This window comes from Schistocerca serialis, chromosome 11 (genome assembly GCF_023864345.2).
Source record: "Schistocerca serialis cubense isolate TAMUIC-IGC-003099 chromosome 11, iqSchSeri2.2, whole genome shotgun sequence".
NCBI lineage: Eukaryota > Metazoa > Arthropoda > Insecta > Orthoptera > Acrididae > Schistocerca > Schistocerca serialis.
In genome coordinates this window covers 90,859,820-90,878,511 of record NC_064648.1, presented here as the reverse complement: position 1 = coordinate 90,878,511, position 18,692 = coordinate 90,859,820, and the positions used below count along the sequence as shown (strand labels likewise).

Sequence of the window (18,692 nt, the reverse complement as noted above, 5' to 3'; positions counted from 1 at the left end):
GTGGCTCGTATTTCTCCTTCAAAAGTGGTTTATGAAATCAGTTGCAACCATGTTTAAATTAATATTGCATGAAGAGTCATTGTCATTTTAAAACTAGAGGTAGACAATCACAGATACAATGGAAGAATTAGCTGTATACTATGTATGTTAGCTATAGACTATAAATGTAAATTTTTCTTGTCTACACCAACAGTTTCTTTCATGAAACTTTCCATAACTATTTTGGCTCACACATTGTCAAACAAGTGGCATGTGTTCCAGTGAGAAATGAATGGGAAATGGGATTTTGCTGTTGCTATAACTGAAGTATTCTGTGTTCTGGATATTTCATGCTTATCTATGTGCTTGCCTATTTTAATTGAACGTATTTGTGATTTTTTGATGCAGGCAGTATATACGATATAAAAGGCCATTTTGCATATTCTTGTAACAATTATTACACAATTACTTATGTTATCCTTGAAAGAAAACGAAAAGAAAAAGCACCCCTCCACCCAAATGAACAGTGTTGAATCTGTGCAGTTACAACATTGTGCTTCTGAAACACTCTGTTGTTTCTGTGTTACTTATTGCAGAAATAGAAACCTTGTTTTGAGAAAGTACAACAACACGGGTCAAAAGACATAATGTTTACCACAATACAAGTACAACACGGGTCAAAAGACATAATGTTTACCACAATACAAGTCTGCACAAGCAACAACAGAATATGTGGAAAAACTTAACACTAAAATTGTGCAATTACACTAAACATTTACTGTCAGCATTACATTTTCTTCCCTCAGTGGATAGGTTTTGCCAAATGGATGTGCAAATCTTCTACTCATTTGGTACCTGGTCTTATAAATTCCATTTTTCATTTGGGGTATACTGTCACTTATCAAGTAAGGCTTTCTTCTTGGGACTTATTAATGGGTAGAATTTCATCACACGAGACAGGGAAAACTGGAACATTATTTAGCGGCTGATTTATTTTCCCACTACCTCTTGGCAATGCTTTGACAAAACAATAGCTGCTGGTTGTTACGCCTTATCCTTCTCCTTAGCGTAACAGGGTTATCAGATGAAATAAATAGCTAGGCATATGCAGTTATTTGGAATGAGACTCTACTCAGCCTGTGGTCTAATGTGCTAAGATGCCTGAAATCCTCTGGTTCTACTGTATCTTGCATAGAAGGAATCTGTTGTCCTTGGCATTAGCAGTGACTGGAATCAAGTTTTCTGGGTGAAAGGATATTTTGTTCCTATCTCTAAGCACAAAATCTCTCACGTGGTAGAAAACTATGCTCTATAATGAGGAATTTCTGATCTGCAGCAGTAAAATATTTACAGATGATCAGATTTTGGAGTAGTAATATTTTGAACATCTCTCACAAAATCAGCAGTATTTAGGCTTACTTTCAAATGTTTCTCATATGACAAATAGGAATTAAGTTAAAAATATTCCAGTTTTGTTGCTTTTTTTCAAATGCTGTTCTTCAATTTGTCTAACGCAATATAGAAACGCATGCAATATAGAAATGCTTTTGAGACATTCTGTAAGAATGCTAGAAACATTATAGACATATGCTCAGTTCTTACATTACATCGAATGTGCCACATTTTTTCCCACTTTTCTTTTCTTTTCTTCCCCCGTGAATGTTGAAAATCAAATTTTTGTTGCTCATGGAAGCTGTTTGACATGCCTCCTGCAGATGGATGTGTGTACAATGCCATGGATTTCAGGAGAGTCACCCAGTAATATAGACAGTGGTTTACTTGTAACTTTTTGCTGCAGTTACTGTCTTTGGATTTCACTGGACATGAGAGTTCAAAAATGTACTATAAAAAGTATCTTTGTTCATAATTTGATGTTTGTGAATCATCTTCTCTTTCAAATTGATTGTGATTTCTTGGAGTCACTTGTACCAGAGTGTTTTTCTACAGTTGACATGTTCAAAAATTATGTTCCCTATCCTGTTCTCATTCATCTGAACCATATGGCCGTAAAGTGTGTAAAATTTTTTGTTACATATCTGTACCACATGGTACTCAAATTGAATTGTTACCATTTCTTTATTGCCAAGTAGTCATAAGATGATGATAGAAGTGGGTAACATTCAATGCACTTCTAGTATCATTAGATGATGACTCTGTAATACGTCAAAACCAATGATAATTCAGTTTGAGTGATATCGCGTAAAACAACGCACATCATACAAAAAAATGTTTCAGATAAAAATTTAATATTTTCATCTGCTAAAACTGTCCACCCCCTAACCACCCTGTGGGGTGCCAACTTCGTAGCTTCAAATGGGAACACACACACACACACACACACACACACACACATACACACACACACACACACACACACCTCATTTTTCTTGCATATTCGGATTCGTGCTGAGAAATACCTAGGGCATACTGAAAATATTGTTTCCATTCATGATAGATTGTGCTGTAGACGAAATTGAATTTTCCTTTTGTTTTTGCAATTAAGAACAAACTCATTTTATTCTACATTATATTTTTGACAAATATGTAAACTTTTTGTTCTAATTAATTGGGTCATTCCATGTGAAAGGACCCTTCATAATAAAAAAAATAAAGTTTAATAGATCTTAAAGTGTGGCATATCTTTCTGTAGCCAAAAGGTCAAGGACAGAAATTAATCCCAGTTTTCATTATATCCTGACCTGAAAGGTGTAAAACAGTTACGAACTTACTCTTGATGTCAGGGATAAAAAATGTAAAATTTAATGTGAAATGTCGGCAGCCCTACAGACTAGTGTCTTTGAAGTTGAATGTCCATGTGTTTTGCATATACTCTCCGGATAATTGTGAAGCTGTAACTGTGGTTTTACATTTATAATACATGTAAATAAGTGAATCAAAAGGAATTTCTGTCACACTCGCAACACAGAAATAGACATTTATTTGTATATCAGGTTAGTTACATGGCCTACAACTTTCAATTATAATATTTTTTTGTAGGAACACACTATCATGTCAAGAAATTCGTTTCGGGTGTGACATGTCAAAGTGTTAGAGTTGTTACTGTGATACCAGAACTTTGTAACAAGGAAATTTTACTGTAACAACAGACACAGTTATTGTTATTGTTGATATTATTGTTGTGATTGTTGTTATTATCAACCAGCTGAAAGTATTATTCTTGTAATTTATTATAGGACAAGCATGTCATCCACTGAAAGATGCCCCAAGTTTAGAGAAAAATTGAAGCAATCTCCAATTCAGTATCAGGCAATGTTAGAAAAGGAATGCAAAAGAGATAAGTTACAGAGAGAAAAAAAAATAAAGCTGCCTTGCAGGATAATCAAAAGAAATTTAAACTTAAATGTATGCAAAACAGGGAAAGACAAAGGAGGCATTGAGAGAAGAATAAACTCCCACATCATCTTGCATTTTGTCACCCTGTAAATCATATAGTTCCAAAAGATCACTTGGGAAAGCGGTAAACAAGGTGAAGAAAAGCTTGCCATGCAACCCAAGGAAATGAAAGGCTGTAGTGGCAAAGCTGTTTAGCGATGAGCTAGCTGAAGTTGCAAATAAACTTAAAAAAGATATGGGGGTATTTGATAGGTACAATTGAATTTGCATATTCCTGTGGGTATACTTGATACACCACAGACAAGCCAGTACACAAACTTCTAAAGTACAAAGGATTTCTTTACTAGACACAGTAAAACAGACACAGTACAGTAACAAACCAAGTCCAAGCACAAAGGCTACAAGAGTTCAGAGACTACAAACTACATCACGGATAACACGTATCACACTCGATTGGTCAGTCGATTGTCGCCACACAGTCCGCCTCACCCATTCCCCAAAAAAGTGCAGAACAAGAATATAAGAGTACTGAAATTTAATCGGTCGGAGTGTTGGCTGTGGCGTCGGTGTAGCTGTCGGGTTGTGGGAGGACTTTGTGGTATGCTGTTCAGTGCTGTAATGCTAGGTTTATATGTAGTTCGAAGGCCTAGAAGATCCAAATGCGAAGACTTCGTCTGTTTCTCTCGGTGACACAAGAGCTGCCTATAATGGGTATAGCTTCTGCCCATTGTGTAAATCTGTCTACTGCTGTGAACAGATATTTGCAACCTTCTGAAGGTTTAAGGGAGTCAAAAAGGTCAATCTGCACATGAGTGAACCTTAATTGAAGGTCACACAAAACCATCAGTTAGTATTTGATAGTGGCATTACAGCCCCTTGGTGTGCTAGATTCTGGGCAGTGACTATCACAGTCCAGTGAAATTGCAGTGAAATGTAAAGTTGTGGGTTCCGCTGTGAGACATCGCACCATATTTTCCACTCGTCACTGGGCACCTTGATCTGCTGTAGCCTCAGTCCTGTGGAAGGACTGGCCAGTAATTGTAGCAGTTGTGAATCAGCCACTCGAACTATCTACGTCTATACGCTGTAAACAATTGTGAGGTGCATGGCAGAAGGTGCATCCCATTGTACCAGTTATTACAGTTTCTTCCCATTCCATTCATGTATTGAGCATGGGAAAAATGATTGTTTTAATGTCTCTGTATGCAGTAATTATTCTAATCTTATCATCACAGTCCCTATGTGAGCGATACGTAGGGGATTGTAGTACATTCTTAGTCATCATTTAAAGCCCGTTTTTGAAACTTCCAGTACAGTTCCTTCAGTATCTCTGTTACAATCTTCCTAGGATGAAAGAAACGTGTGACCATTTGTGCTGCCCTTCTATGTATGTTCAGTAAGTATTCTCTGTCATTCCTATTTGGTATGGATACCACACTCTTCAGCTATATTCTAGGATGTTCTCCAGCCTGTGTGATCCACACCTGCGTGATCATTCCATATCATATCCCTACAAAGTGTTACATTCAGGTTTACATATGAGTTGGAATCAGCAAACTTTGATTCATTGTTGTTATAGTCATAGGATACCACATTTTGTCATTATGTTATGTGCAAAATTTTACATTTATCAACATTCAAAGCAACTTGCCAATCTTTGCACCACTTATCAAGGTCTGAATAAATATTTATGCACCTTGTTTCAGATAGTACTTTGTAATAGATAACTGTCATCTGCAAAAGTCTGAGGTTATTATTTAATCTTGCCTGCTAGGTCCTTAATAGACAACATGAGCAGCAAGGGTCCCAAATCAGTTCCCTGAGGCAGCCATGAAGTTACTTCTGCATCCGGCAAAGGCTCTCCATCCGGGATAACGTGCTGTATCCCCCTACCAAAAAGTCCTCAATCCAGTCATAAATTTCACTCGGTACTCTATATATCGTACTTTTGACAATAAGTGTAGGTGTGCAGGGTGTACGCGACCCCGGAGATCCGGGAAAAACCCGGGAATTTTTTCAACTGGGAAAAACCCGGGAATTTTTTAGAATTCCGGCAATTTTTCATTGTTTTAGTTTTCAGTTAAATTTTTGTAACTTTGACTGGTAAGAACCAATACTCTAACAAAGAATATTACTGTATCTCGCTACTGCAGAATAATACTGCAGCAATAAGAAACGAATGAGAGAAAAAGAAACGAAAATAAATTTAAGTTGCAAAGGAAATTCACCTTATACAACAACAAAACACAGTGCTCTTAAAAGTGTCTGCCAACAGCAAAATGTGTCAAAGCCTTTAGGAAGACTATGCAATGTTTCACAACAACAAATTGGCTCCGATGGGCGTGACGTCACAACATTACATTAGATTCATTTGAGCGGTTGCGAGTGAGTTTATCCGAATGGGCAGTTGAGTCTCGTATGAGTAGTACCTTTCCTGCTTCTGCCTACAGAAGTGTGGCAGTTAGCTGTATAAGCAATAGCAGCAAGCAGCCAGATGCTATCCGGAAAAAATTTTACTGGTGCGCTTAAGCTGCTAGATTCACGTATGCGCAACAAACCCGGAACTAGGGGGCGGGGGCAAACTGGGTTATATGCCCCGGGCGATAGTTTCGGGTTGGGGGGGGGGGGGGGGGGGGGCAAATTCATAGTTTTGAGGAAAAAGACCTTGTTCCACAAGGCCCCTAGCACCCAGCGCACGTCAGTCTATCGATTTCTTGTATGATTTTGAACGCATCCCTGTTGGTTTTTGAACAAATTCTAAGTCGATTTCTGAAAGAATCGTAAGATGATTTTTGAATGCGTGCATAGTGTACGTGATGTCTCTGCCAAGGGAATCCCTGTCGCACCTAGAAATAAACTTTACTGCAGACAAATGGGGACGGGTCTATACAAGCTGAGCTGAATAAACACGAACGGATGAATGCCAGTCGCTGTTTATGTGGTTGACTGGGTTTGCAAATGATCAGCGTTGTTATAACTACTAGCGAATTTCATAGATTTAGACTACCAAAGTGGGAAAAAAAACGACTAACAGGAATAACAGGCAACAAAGATTACGTATTGTCTCCTCCATGTGTCGAAGAAAATGAAATTTTGAGAGAAAATTTTTGGCCAGACCGCTACACTGCTAAGGGCCAGTTATACAGTCTCTGGCTAGCAGCTGCTAATGTTCTATTCTGGGAGTAGCGTGGAAAACGTGTTGTACGAACACTTAATAATGCCCAACCGGATAACTAAACCGGTGATGAAATTAGCCAGAGAATAAGTTTTGACACTGGCAGGTATAGTTACAGAATTAGTGGTAAGATTGTTTGTTAGAACGTGGGAGGAGAAGAAACGGGGACTCACACAAATTAGGGAGAATATGACGATTCGAAATTTATTTAAAAATTTAGTACTACTACTTTTCGCTCTCATGCTTCAGAAGGTAGAGTATGAATGAAATGTGAAACTATTTCCTAACACAAAACTTTTTGCTTTTAGTAGGCCTAATAGGCATTGGATATTGGTACTTCATGAATTATGTTCCGTCGTGTTATAAAAATGACCATTTGCACCAAAACAGTCTCGTTTATTGATGTGTGTCACAACTGCTGCTATATTGGGCAGCCCTATTTCGTGTTATATAGCAGTGACAAATTACACGTAATCAGATCGAGAAACCACACCAGTCTTGGGTACAATTTGTATTAACAAGTTTTCTAGTATTAGACAACGACATTTTGTTTTTTCATGCAGCAAAACGTTGATGAACTTTGATGAGGCAGTTTTATATATCCTATATTTAATTTTATGTCACACAAAACAGCAAGTTATTAGCTAATAGGCAGTAAAGACTGCAAATTTTCTGAAGAGTTCTTGTTATGCCGGTTACAAATAATCCCAACCAGTATTAATTCCGAGATTTTTTTGAAGAGGAGCAGGATGTCACTGGCGTGAATATAGTTTGATGGCACCCGTTCCATTACAAAATATTACATGTTTGAATTCCACAGAGCGAAATACAAGAGACGTGCCATGGAAGAATGCTGTGTGGAGAGGTGTGGCACTGCACTTTGCCACACTTAAGACCAAATAACATGTCTTACGTTCCCTCGAATATATATGTTTTATGTATCAGACTCTTCAGAAAGATGTGTGCTACAAAATGAAGATATTTTTGAAAAGTCGATTTTTTAAATTTTTGGTATCCTTCCTGAATGCTCAATGGAGGGGGGAGCGCAACTATCTAATATCGCCCCAGTTCGGAAATATCCTAGATCCGGACCTGATTTACAGAGCACTCTGAGTTGTAGTGGGAGGTGGTAGTCTCCAAGTGACCCGTGTTTACGTTAACGTTAAGTGATTTTGCTGTTCCCTCTTCATTTATTGCTCTCACTTCAAATCAAAACAAAGCGGATTTCTGTGGCCGGGAGCTGTCAAGTGAATTAAAATACATTCCCATAATTATGGAAGGCTAAAGTATATTATTAGTTTCAGATTTTACTTTGTTTCCATCTTTCTGACAGTCAGGCGTTAATTGCCTTCCAGACAATGAAGTTATTTTTGACGGTTTGTTAAAGAAATTTGACTTTTACTAATATTTTCTGCTGAGGCAGTCAATTTATTTGAAACTAAGTGTTTAATTCCACACTATTGGTTAGATTCAACGGTTCACTGCATTTCAAGTTCACGTTTTCACCTTCTAGCATGAGATAATACAGTACAGGTACTCAAAGAAAATTTACATCTGAATCTGGACATACGAATGTGCACTTTAAGCCGAATGATGCATTTTAGTATAGTTCACAAAATTCCCATGCTCTTGGAGTGTCCTCTAATGCCTTGTTTCTTTTATGACATAATGTAAGATCTTTTAATGTTTTACACGTATGAACGTATGGGCTTCCTGCGTCGTCATAACTGTGCAAGCGCTGCGACACCTGTTATTTGGTGCGCTCTGGCAACTGCTGAAACGATTCTATTTCTAACAGGTCGCGGGAAAATATTGCGAATGGTTGTTTGGAAAGCATTACTTTTAAAGTAAATTTCTTAAATCACAGAGCATATGACTCTCATTAAAAAATCAAATCTTTGAAGGCGACCATTTAGAATATTTTCGAGTCTAGATCAGACATTCTGAAGTTGTTAAAAAATTTACTCGCACATTTTTGTGATGTATCTTTAAAGTGTAACACGCGCACAAAAGATCATTATGTGTTAAAGCTTAGCTTCTCTTGCAGCTTATTAATCTTAGTGACCAATATTAAATGTAAAAGCTTTTATTTTCTTGTACCTGCACTATGTATATATGTGTAGTAATTTAAACCATTACCTTTTCCTATTTGTGTGTTCGCGCTACTTTACAGTGATGTTGCTGACTACATCACATGTCCTTTGATCTGAATATCCGCTGTCATCGGCTGGCGAGTTCACTTGACATGAGCTACAACTGGCTTACAAAAGCGCATCGCAATATCGATTTCAATCCTTCGGAAAATAACATGCGGTGTTTGGTGGAATACGAAAATATGCTGTGTACATGTTGCTGCACATCAGACATCTTTCTAAAACGTGTTTTTTCCTCTGAGCTTCGTTTTTCCAAGTGTCGGGAAATTCTATGCTGGTGTATATAACCACGATCATTTAAAGGGTTCATAAGTTTTACAGTTTCGAGGAAATGTGTACTGTTACTTAACACAGAAAAAAAAGTATTCTCATCTGGAAGAAAGTGTATTTTTAACTGGAAAATCTGGGAAAAATCCGGGAATTTTTTTTCGTTGTCCACGTATACACCCTGGTGTGGCACTGAGTCAAATGCTTTTCAGAAATAGATAGTTGCTGCATCTACTTGACTGGCTCAATTCAAAGCTTTCGGTATGTCATGCGAGAAAAGTGCGAGTTGGGTTTTACGTGATTGATGTTTTCGGACTCTATGCTGGATGGCATTGAAAGAGATCATTCTGTTCAAGATACCTTATTATGTTTGAGCCCAGAATATTTTCTAAGATTCTGCAACAAAACAATGTCAAGGATATTGGATGGTAGTTTTGTGGATCACTTCTGTTGCCCTTCTTGTAGACAGGTGTGACCTGTGTTTTTTCCAAGAACTGGGCATGGCTTTTTGTTACAGGTATCTATGATACATTATAATCACGAGAATGGCAGTCTCAACAGTAAATGCAGTACAGAATCTGGCAGGGATTCCATTGGGCCCTGGAGCTTTGTTCAATTTTAACGATTTCAGCTGTTTCTCAACACAACTGTCACTTATACATATTCGTCATCTTTGCAGTGGTATGAGGATTAAATTGTGACATTCTCCTCAGTTTACAAAGGAAAAGTAACATTTGAAAATGGAGTTACACATTTCAGCATCTGCTTTGGTATCATCAGTTTCAGTTGCCTCATTCACTAGAGACTGAACACTAACTTGGCGCCACTAACAGCCTTTACGTATGACCAGAGTGTCTTTGAGTTTTGTGGAATATCATTTGACTATATTCTGCTACGGTAGTCATTGAATTCAGTACACATTGCTCTAATGAGAGCCAAACATATTTCTTTCAACGTATCTATCTATAGCAGTACACTTTGTTTTATAACTATTATGCAGTAATCTGTTTCTTTAGAAGTTTTCTTACAGTTAATGTATACCATGGAGAGTCACTCCCTTTATGAACTGTTCTACTGGGTACATATCTGTCCAGTGCATGGTCAACTATTCTTCTAAATTTGAGCCGTAGTTCCTCTACATGCTTCTGGCCTTTGCTGAAAGTTTCGAGTTCCTCATTGATATATGACACTACCATCGCAAGACTGGTGTAATACAACTTGTGTACCAAACTACAAACATGTGAAAAGTAATTGTCAGCAATGTTTTCTGCACCTTCTATGAGGTGGATGCCCATTGTAAACTCACTAACAAATTCTGTACATCCGAATGGCCGAGGAGAACACTTGACACTGGTGTTCTGTGAAGCTGAAACTATTGGCTTGGGGTCCATGTATATTGTTACAGGGCAACCTACGATTCACAAGCAGAAATACCTCTAATACTTTCTTAAATTGTCAGGAGTTCGCGGTTGTAAGCACTCCGTTGTTTTTGCCCTGGCTGCGCAGTTTGAGGTGCTGCGCCCAAGGATTGCGCAGCCCCTCCCACTGGAGGTTCGAGTCCTCCCTCGGATGTGTGTGTGTGTGTGTGTGTGTGTGTGTGTGTGTGTGTGTGTGTGTGTGTGTGTGTGTGTTCTTAGCATAAGTTAGTTTAAATAGTGTGTAAATCTAGGTACTGATGACCTCAGCGGTTTGATACCTTAGGAAATCGCAGAGATTTGAACATTTTGTCCCTGTCGCAACTTTCTTGAAAACAAGAAGCTTAACAGTTGCCTTTGCGGGTCACCCTGTTCATATACAGCAGGTCCAATTGCATTTTTGCTAGCATTTGCGACCATAACCGATGGCACGGACAGTATAGGGTGAGCGAGAAGCACTGCACTATTGAGGCTCGCCTGGAGATCACGAAAAGCTTGTTCCTTTTCCAAAGTCCACTTGAGTGTTCATTTGTCTCCGGTTTCATAACCGGAGAATGCATCTGTGAGCCCTGTTTGTGCAGATGCTGTTGTGTGGATGTGACAGCAATAAAATTCAGTTCTGAGAATATGTCATTATTGCTGATAGTTTGCTGGCATCAGGAGGTCTTGTAAAGCAGCTGTCTTATCTGGTAAGGGGTACCACCTGCCGAGGTCCTGTGTCCTACGAAGGTTACTTCTGTTCTGCCAGTGACACACTTACCTTCATTCGGTACAATGATGCTGTATAATCTCTGATGCACTTCGGCAATATGTCTTTCGTGTAATTGGACTTTTCGTAAGAACACAAGAATGTCATCCAGGTATGCAAAGCAAAATGGGAGCCCTTTCAGTACTTTGTCAACAGCGTCTTGTCAAGTTTGGGCAGTGTTTGACACCAGATGGTATAAAAACAAATTCAGGCTGAAAGGGGTCAATCACTACTGTCTTTGGTACTCCACGAGGTGCCACAGTAATATTGTTGTAAGCTTGGCAGCTGTTCAAAACACTGGAATTTCCTGCGCCAACTAATGCACGTGTGAATTCCTAAATAGCTGGTATAATGTCTGGAACAGTTCTGCCATTTAGGCACAATGATCACCACAGGAGCTCCACCCTTCTTACAGACCAGATGGGAGAGTGACGGACACGGGCTGTCCAAATGACGGGTAATTCCAGCCTGGAGCATGTCCCAAAAATTGGTTTTGTTTCTGTTGGTTGGAATTTTGCAGACTATTGCAAAACTGGTTGGCCAGGAGTGGTGCATATATGATGTACAGTGTCACGCTTAATGCCGTACTGTTATGTCGACATACGTGACGCGAATGGAGGCTCCACAGTGTGATCATTACGTGAGCTTTGTGAGAAAGCAGCTTTCTTCTTTAGAGTATCTTCTTCTGTCCAAATAATGTGTAACTCTGTTTTTATCGGATACAGCTTTAATCTTAAATCCGGATTCTTGGCATGTAACCGTTTTTTACCACTCAACAGCACTTCGTGCTACTTCTTGAGATCGTGCAAGTTCGATAGCAAAACACGGCCAATATTCTCCGTCTTTGAACGATCATTGATATCCCCGTGTGGTGTGACAGGTTTCGTCTAGAGTGGATTGGGATTAGCAGTATCTTTGTGTGTCTTTTCGGCTTACACACAACTGTTCTTAATGTTCTTGTTCGCCACTGTTGTCAGCTGCCGGCCTGTCATATGTGTTGATGTGTCTTTTTCTCTTAATATGTCAATCGCAGTGTGTCCCCGTGTTCCAGTTACGGCACTACTGTCGACTATCCTTACGAATTGTGCTGTTCTCAAATCCACTGTAAATATGTACTGATCGAGAAAATCTGCACCTAAGATGGACTCGGCTATGTTGCCAACTGCAGATGTCCATTTGAAAGGGGTGATGAAGCTAACACAAATCGTTAAAGTCTTGTGTCCAGGTGTGGAAATTGCTGAGTTTTTTGCAGATTTCGGTTGCGATTGATTATCTGGCTTGCAATCGTGTCTGCACAAGGTAGACACTGATGTCAGTGTCAACCAAGAAAATTGTGCCAGAACACATGTCTTAAATGTGTAATTGTAATGGTACAACAGTGTATGTTAGTAGCAACAATGTTTGAGTAGTTGTTAGGCTGTTACAGAGGGAATACCAACCATTGTGCTGCTGTTCTCGAATGATTTTGTGACAACATTCCGTCTGAAGTTGACAAACAGGGTGCCAGGAAACAAGATGTTTATCAGAGCCCATCCGCAGCTATTGCATCCGCACCTGCTCAGCCAGCCTCACGACTTCGGTGTGTAAATTCCAGAACTCTACCGCTGCGCTCGGTGAGTGTTGGGGCAAGACAGTGGCACAGAGTGGTGACGTCTCTTCAGTGTTCACCAGGTCTCGACTGGCGAGTTGCTGCCGACATTGTGACCATACCCCCCCCCCCCCTCACCCCCCACCCCCGACCCTCCCAGTCTTCTGACTGGTTTGATGCTGCCTGCCAGTAATTTCCCTCCTGTGCCAGTCTCTTCATCTCAGAGTAGCCCTTGCAACCTACATCCTCAATTATTTGCCATGTGAATTCCAGTCTGTCTTCCTCTACAGCTTTTACCCTCTACAGCTCCCTCCGATGTCTTAATGCGTGTCCTACCATCCTGTCCTTTCTTTTGTCACTGTTACCCATATTTTCCTTCCCTCTCCAATTGTGTGTAGAACCTCCTCATTCCTGACCATCTCAGTCCATCTAATTCTCAACAATCATCTGTAGCACCACATCTCAAATGCTTCGATTCTCTTCTGTTCTGTTTTTCCAACAGTGCATGATTCTCTACCATACAATGCTGTGCCCTAAATGTACAGTATCAGAAATTTCTTCCCTAAATTAAGACCTATGTTCAATACTAGCAGACTTCTCTTGGGCGGCAATGATCTTTTTGCCAGTGCTAGTCTGCCTGATATGTCCTTTTTGCTCCATCTGTCAAGGGTTATTTTGCTGTCTAGGTAGCAGAATTCTTTAACTTCACCTACTTCACGACTGTCAGTCCCGATGTTGAACTTCTCACTGTTCCCATTTCTGCTACTTCTCATTATTTTTATGTTTCATTTACTGACAGTTCATATTCTTTTCTCATAAAATTGTTTATTCCATTGAGTAGATCCTGTAATTCTTCTTAATTTTCAGTGAGGATAGCAATGTCATCAATAAATCTTAACATTCTAACATGTAACATTGATATCCTTTCGTGTTAACTTTCAATTCATTTCTTGAACCTTTCTTTTATTTCCATCACTGCTTCTTTGATGTATAGATTGAACAGCAGGGGGTGAATGACAATATCCCTGTCTTCCTCTCATTTTAATCCGAGCACTTCATTCTTGGTCTTCCGTACTTATTATTCCTTCTTGGCTGTTGTATATTACCTATCTCCCTCCTATATTTTCCTCAGAATCTAGAACATCCTGCACCATTTTTGATACTGTCAAATGCATTTTCCAGCTAGACAGATCCTATGAATGTGTCTAAATTTTTCTTTAGTATTGCTTCCATTATCAACCGCAATATCAGGAATGCCTCTGTGGTAGGTGACTCTTAACATTGCACTCTATCGACCACTTGCAGTAACGTGCATGTTGGTTGCCATTTGATCACTACTGATGCTACTTGTACTTGTGATACTAGCCGTTGCTGCCAAAAGAAGTTGTCTCATGTACATTAGAGGTATTGTGGTGCTTTACATTAATCATTAATATTAGCATCAATTGGCTGTAAAGCTCAAAATGACCAAGATTAGTTCCCCAACTGATTGTACATTAGAACAGTCTGGTGTCCTTTGAAGCTGAAGTAATTAATTTATTTAAATTAAACAATTTGTATCTTGTAAAATAGTGACATGTAAGAATGTGCAAATCGTTACGTAGTCTGTGCAAAACTAATATTGCACTAGGAAAGGAACTGATGTAATAAGAATAGACAGTTACAGAAATATCTGAAAGACCCAGCTTTCTTCAAACGGGAGCTGGAAGGCATCGAAGAGTTCTCTCTCGATTAAATCGTTTAACTGAGTGGAATATTCGACACAGTTGTCGTCAATAGAGGCTGCACGAATTGAGTGAATGCTTACAGTCAATTCCTGATGAGAGGTCTGCTGCAACTAGTGTAGCAAATAAATGACTGTGGAGAGCAGAAGCCAACAGTTGTCTGCTACTGATCTATGATAATGTATGACACTGAATGATTTTACATCATGTCCACTTATTTGGGTCGATTTGGAGATGATTATCGGTATCTCTTCTCTCAGACGTTAAAAAATTTTTTGAACCTTCACGTACATTTCATATACTATGAGGGTAAGTCTATTATCCACAAAGTAGTTATAAAATTTTATTGTAATCAAATAGGAAACTTTCAAGAACATTATTTTTCACCATAGTCTCCTTTCATTTCGATGCACTTAGTCCATTGTTGTACGAGCTTCCCGATGCTCTCATAAAAGAAGGTTCTCAGTTGAGCTGCGAGCCAGGAATGCACTGCTTCTTTCATTGCTTTGCCTGAGACAAATCGACGGCACCTTATTGCCTGAATGGACCGAACAACTGATAATCAGAAGGGGTGAGATCGGAGGATGATCCAGTACTTCAAATTTGATTTTCTGGAGCATTTCAGCAGTGTGGGCAGCAGTATGCGGACAGACATTGTTGTGAGACAACACGACACCTTTTGACAATAATCCTCGGCGTTTGCCTCGAATTGCAGCTTTAGCCTGTCAGTAAGCATCTCACTGTAATGTACGCTGTTTATTGTTGTGCCCCTTTCCCCGTAATGTTCCAGTACTGGACCTTGTGCGTCCCCAAAAAAAAAAAAATTAAAAAAAAAATTTGGATGTTTCCGTTCCGTACTCTGCCGTTTACTCTCTGGCTTCAAAAGATGGATCCATGTTTTGTCACAAGTAATGATCCTGTCCAAGAAGTTGTCCCCTTCGTTAACATAGCTATCCAAATGTTTTTTGCAGATGTCCAAGCGCGTTTGATTATGCAACTGTGTGAGTTGTTTTGGGACCCATCTTACACAAACTTTATGACACCCGTAGTCTGTTGTGGATGATTTCATAGGCACAACCGTGACTAATTTGCAGACGATGTGCCACTTCATCTATTGTTAATCATCTGTCCGAGAGAATCATTTTTTGTGAACTCTCAATGATTTCTTTATTTGTGGCAGTAAAGGGTCGTCTGGCTCCTTTATTGTGTGTAACACTTGTGTGACCGTTTCAGAATTTTTCAATTCATTTGTAGACACTTTATTGTGGCAAAACACTGTTCATGTACTGTACCAAAAGTCTTCGATGAACTTCGGCCCCTGATACACCTTCCGACCACACAAAACGGATCACTGAACGTTGTTCTACTTTTGTGCAAATAGACAGCAGAGCAGCCATGATTAACAGCAGCTTGAAAATTGCAAAGATATAACATCAGATAAACGAAGCATGTGTCATCAAAGTAAAACAATAGTACTACCAAAATAAACAAAAATATAACTAAATTGTGGATAAAAATTGACTTATCCTCATATAATGTTTGCCATCTTCTTCTTCTTAAAAATGTTTCTGCTTATGTAGGTCGTTCACAAAGCTTCTTCCAGTCTTGTAATTTATCCGTGCTAATTTGTAACGTCCTGGCAGTTTAAAACTGTGTGCTGGACCAGGGATCAAACCTGGAATATTTGCCTTGCACGGGCAAATGTTCTACCGACTGGGTTGTCCTGGGCCACAAGTTTCTCTGTTTAAGATTCAGTATTTGGCAGATATTAAATTATTAAAATGTTGGCTCAAGTGGAAACTTAATTCACGCCATGTGTGGCACCTGTCTTATTAGACACATCTTCTACTGAGCACATTCAGTTAGGTTCCTGGAGATGTTTGTTGAAAACTGACAAGAAATGTCATGTATCACATCTTTCTCTATAATATCAATGCTAAAGTAATACACACTTTTATGTTGATAGCATTGTTATTTAGTATTTGGCCATAAAGAACAATTGAATAGGCATTGCATTCTTGTTGTCTATATGTCATTCTTTTCCCCTGCTTGGAAGGGGAGCAATGTGCCAGAAATTTTGCGTCATTGAAAGCTATTTTGAAAGATTCAGAGGATGAGTATAACATCAGAAGGTAGATTCTGCATGTCTTCTGTGATTGGCTCCTGTGTAAAGATTGTATAAATTTAAATTCTGCCTACATAATGTTCTGAGTAAATGTTTTTTCTTCCTCTTTATTGACTTGCTCTGTCTGTCATAGCTGAAAATTTTGGTTGTATAAGGATGCTCTGTGCAGGAGTCACTTGCTGTAATACATTTGGAAAAGTTGTAAATGAAAGGCTCCCCCCACATTTCCTTGCCACCTTGTCAACCAGCAGCTTGTTCTCTTGTTTCTGTAACCACTGCCGCTATTACTTTGCCATATTCTTTACAACCATTGCTTTAATTTTTTGCAGCAAACATTACCGAGCACAAATACTCGAATTGTATATGTCGACGAGACAATTATCGTGAGGACAATTTAGAGTATTAGTAACATTACTTCATCTATTTTATTTGTTATGGCAGGAGGAAGTATAAACACTTTTGGTCGAAAAATTTATTGACTGTAGAATAGGCAGATTGAGGCTTTTCCACAACACATAGGTTACCTCATTTTTGGCACTTGCGTATAGTATAACTTCATTCAAATTATAATACAAGTATGTACAGTTGTTGCACAATTTTGGGCTTTCCTGCTGTATGATTATTTTGAAGAGGTTAAGGTTATTTGCTGGTTTGAATCTTCCTAATGGCAGTATATTTTGGCAGACTTCACTCGCTGTCCTCAGACAGTCCTGATGACAAACAGTTCTCACCCTGGGTGCCATTTAGTATATTTTTTCCCTCCCCAACACCTTCATTCAAGTCTAGAGTGTGCTCAGACCACAGTGGCTGTCTGTGGGAAGACCCACTCGCACTATGCAGGACTATGTCTCGCTCTTCCTCCACTGTATCAAAAGCGGAACCACGCTCGGGCATCACGGGCTCGTGATTGACAATAGAAGGGAGGGAAATGGGTCTGTAATCGGTCAGCAGGATCACCTGAAGATGGCAATGAGTCTGTTTGCCAAAATATTGCACCATCTGTATGATGACAATCACCTGAATACCTGAGAACATTTCAAAATGTATAACCGCATTATGCGGCAAGTATGTTTTTGGCGTGTCAAACACTACAAAATTTTTATTTGCAATGGGCAAAAACAGTGTCAGTTGCATTTTGTGAGTGGGTAATATTCTTTGAATACTGTAATTCTGATGTCACTTTTCTTACATTATTATTTTGAATAACAAGTTATGATCTGTCTACTTTTGAGCAGCATCAGATGTATACATATTCTTCTTACTACAGACCTGCAGTCGCACACCGCTGGCCCACGTCCCAGTGAATAGCCGAAGTGATACTCCAACCGGACCGAACGGCAACCGCCACGGCCGACGGACTTCTGCGAAGGCGCAGGGGCCGATGTCGCCACTGCAGTTGCTCCACGTGCGGCAACGCCTGGCCGTGAAGCGGGCGTTGCAGCTCACTCGCAGGCAAATGGAGGCAGAGGAGGAGAACTGTCCGCCTGTAGCTGTCGAGGGTGCCCACAGCGAGTTGGCAGCCCGGCCGATAAAAATTTCTGCACCTCCTACACTTGCTGCCAAGGATATGGCTCTTCGGTTTTGATATTTACACTGTGGCAGCGGAAAGATTCTTGTGATACTTTGTGTTTATTCTTCTTATCAGTGTCTGTCTAACATGAAAATTCTATTTTTTGTATGTTAAGTGTTGTAAACTGGTGGGGAGTATTGAGTAAGAGGATGATTGTAGTGCAATATTATCAAAGTACTCATATAAATATATACAAAATATTAAAGCACTAAGCATGAATGACTGTATAATAAATGAAGGAAGGTGTTAATCTTGTCTTACAAGGTACTTATTATATTTCAACCATTTAAGTGCCGTTTATAGAATCTGTCTGCAGAACAGTCAGTGAGAGAGATCTGCAAAAGTCAAGCAGTTGAAGGTGATGTCCCTGCCATTTTATGACCATTCTCATTCCATTTTTGATATTTTTCCTGTTATGACCATATGTAATTACTAAGCATACACAATGTTTTCAGAGGTTAAAATGTGACAACCAGATTACAGTACTCACAGTTTGTGTGCATGCCTTTCAGGCCTTCTTTAAAACTGTGGAATTGGCTGTTCTTCACAGTTTGTTGTATTGTCTGTTCCTCAACACCACAGTTGTATTCTGCA

The 18,692-nt window shown here is 39.4% G+C and overlaps 1 protein-coding gene across 1 annotated transcript in view; it reads left to right on the top strand.

The window, feature by feature from the left end:
* The window catches only part of LOC126426483 (uncharacterized), a 126,009-nt gene extending 107,656 nt beyond the window's left edge, over positions 1 to 18,353 (top strand). Inside the window, exon 7 of the mRNA XM_050088393.1 lies at positions 17,796 to 18,353. Within this exon, the coding sequence (XP_049944350.1) occupies positions 17,796 to 18,113 (318 nt within the window). The 3' untranslated portion in view covers positions 18,114 to 18,353. The remainder of the gene's footprint in view (positions 1 to 17,795) is intronic.
* The last annotated feature ends 339 nt before the right edge of the window (positions 18,354 to 18,692 follow it).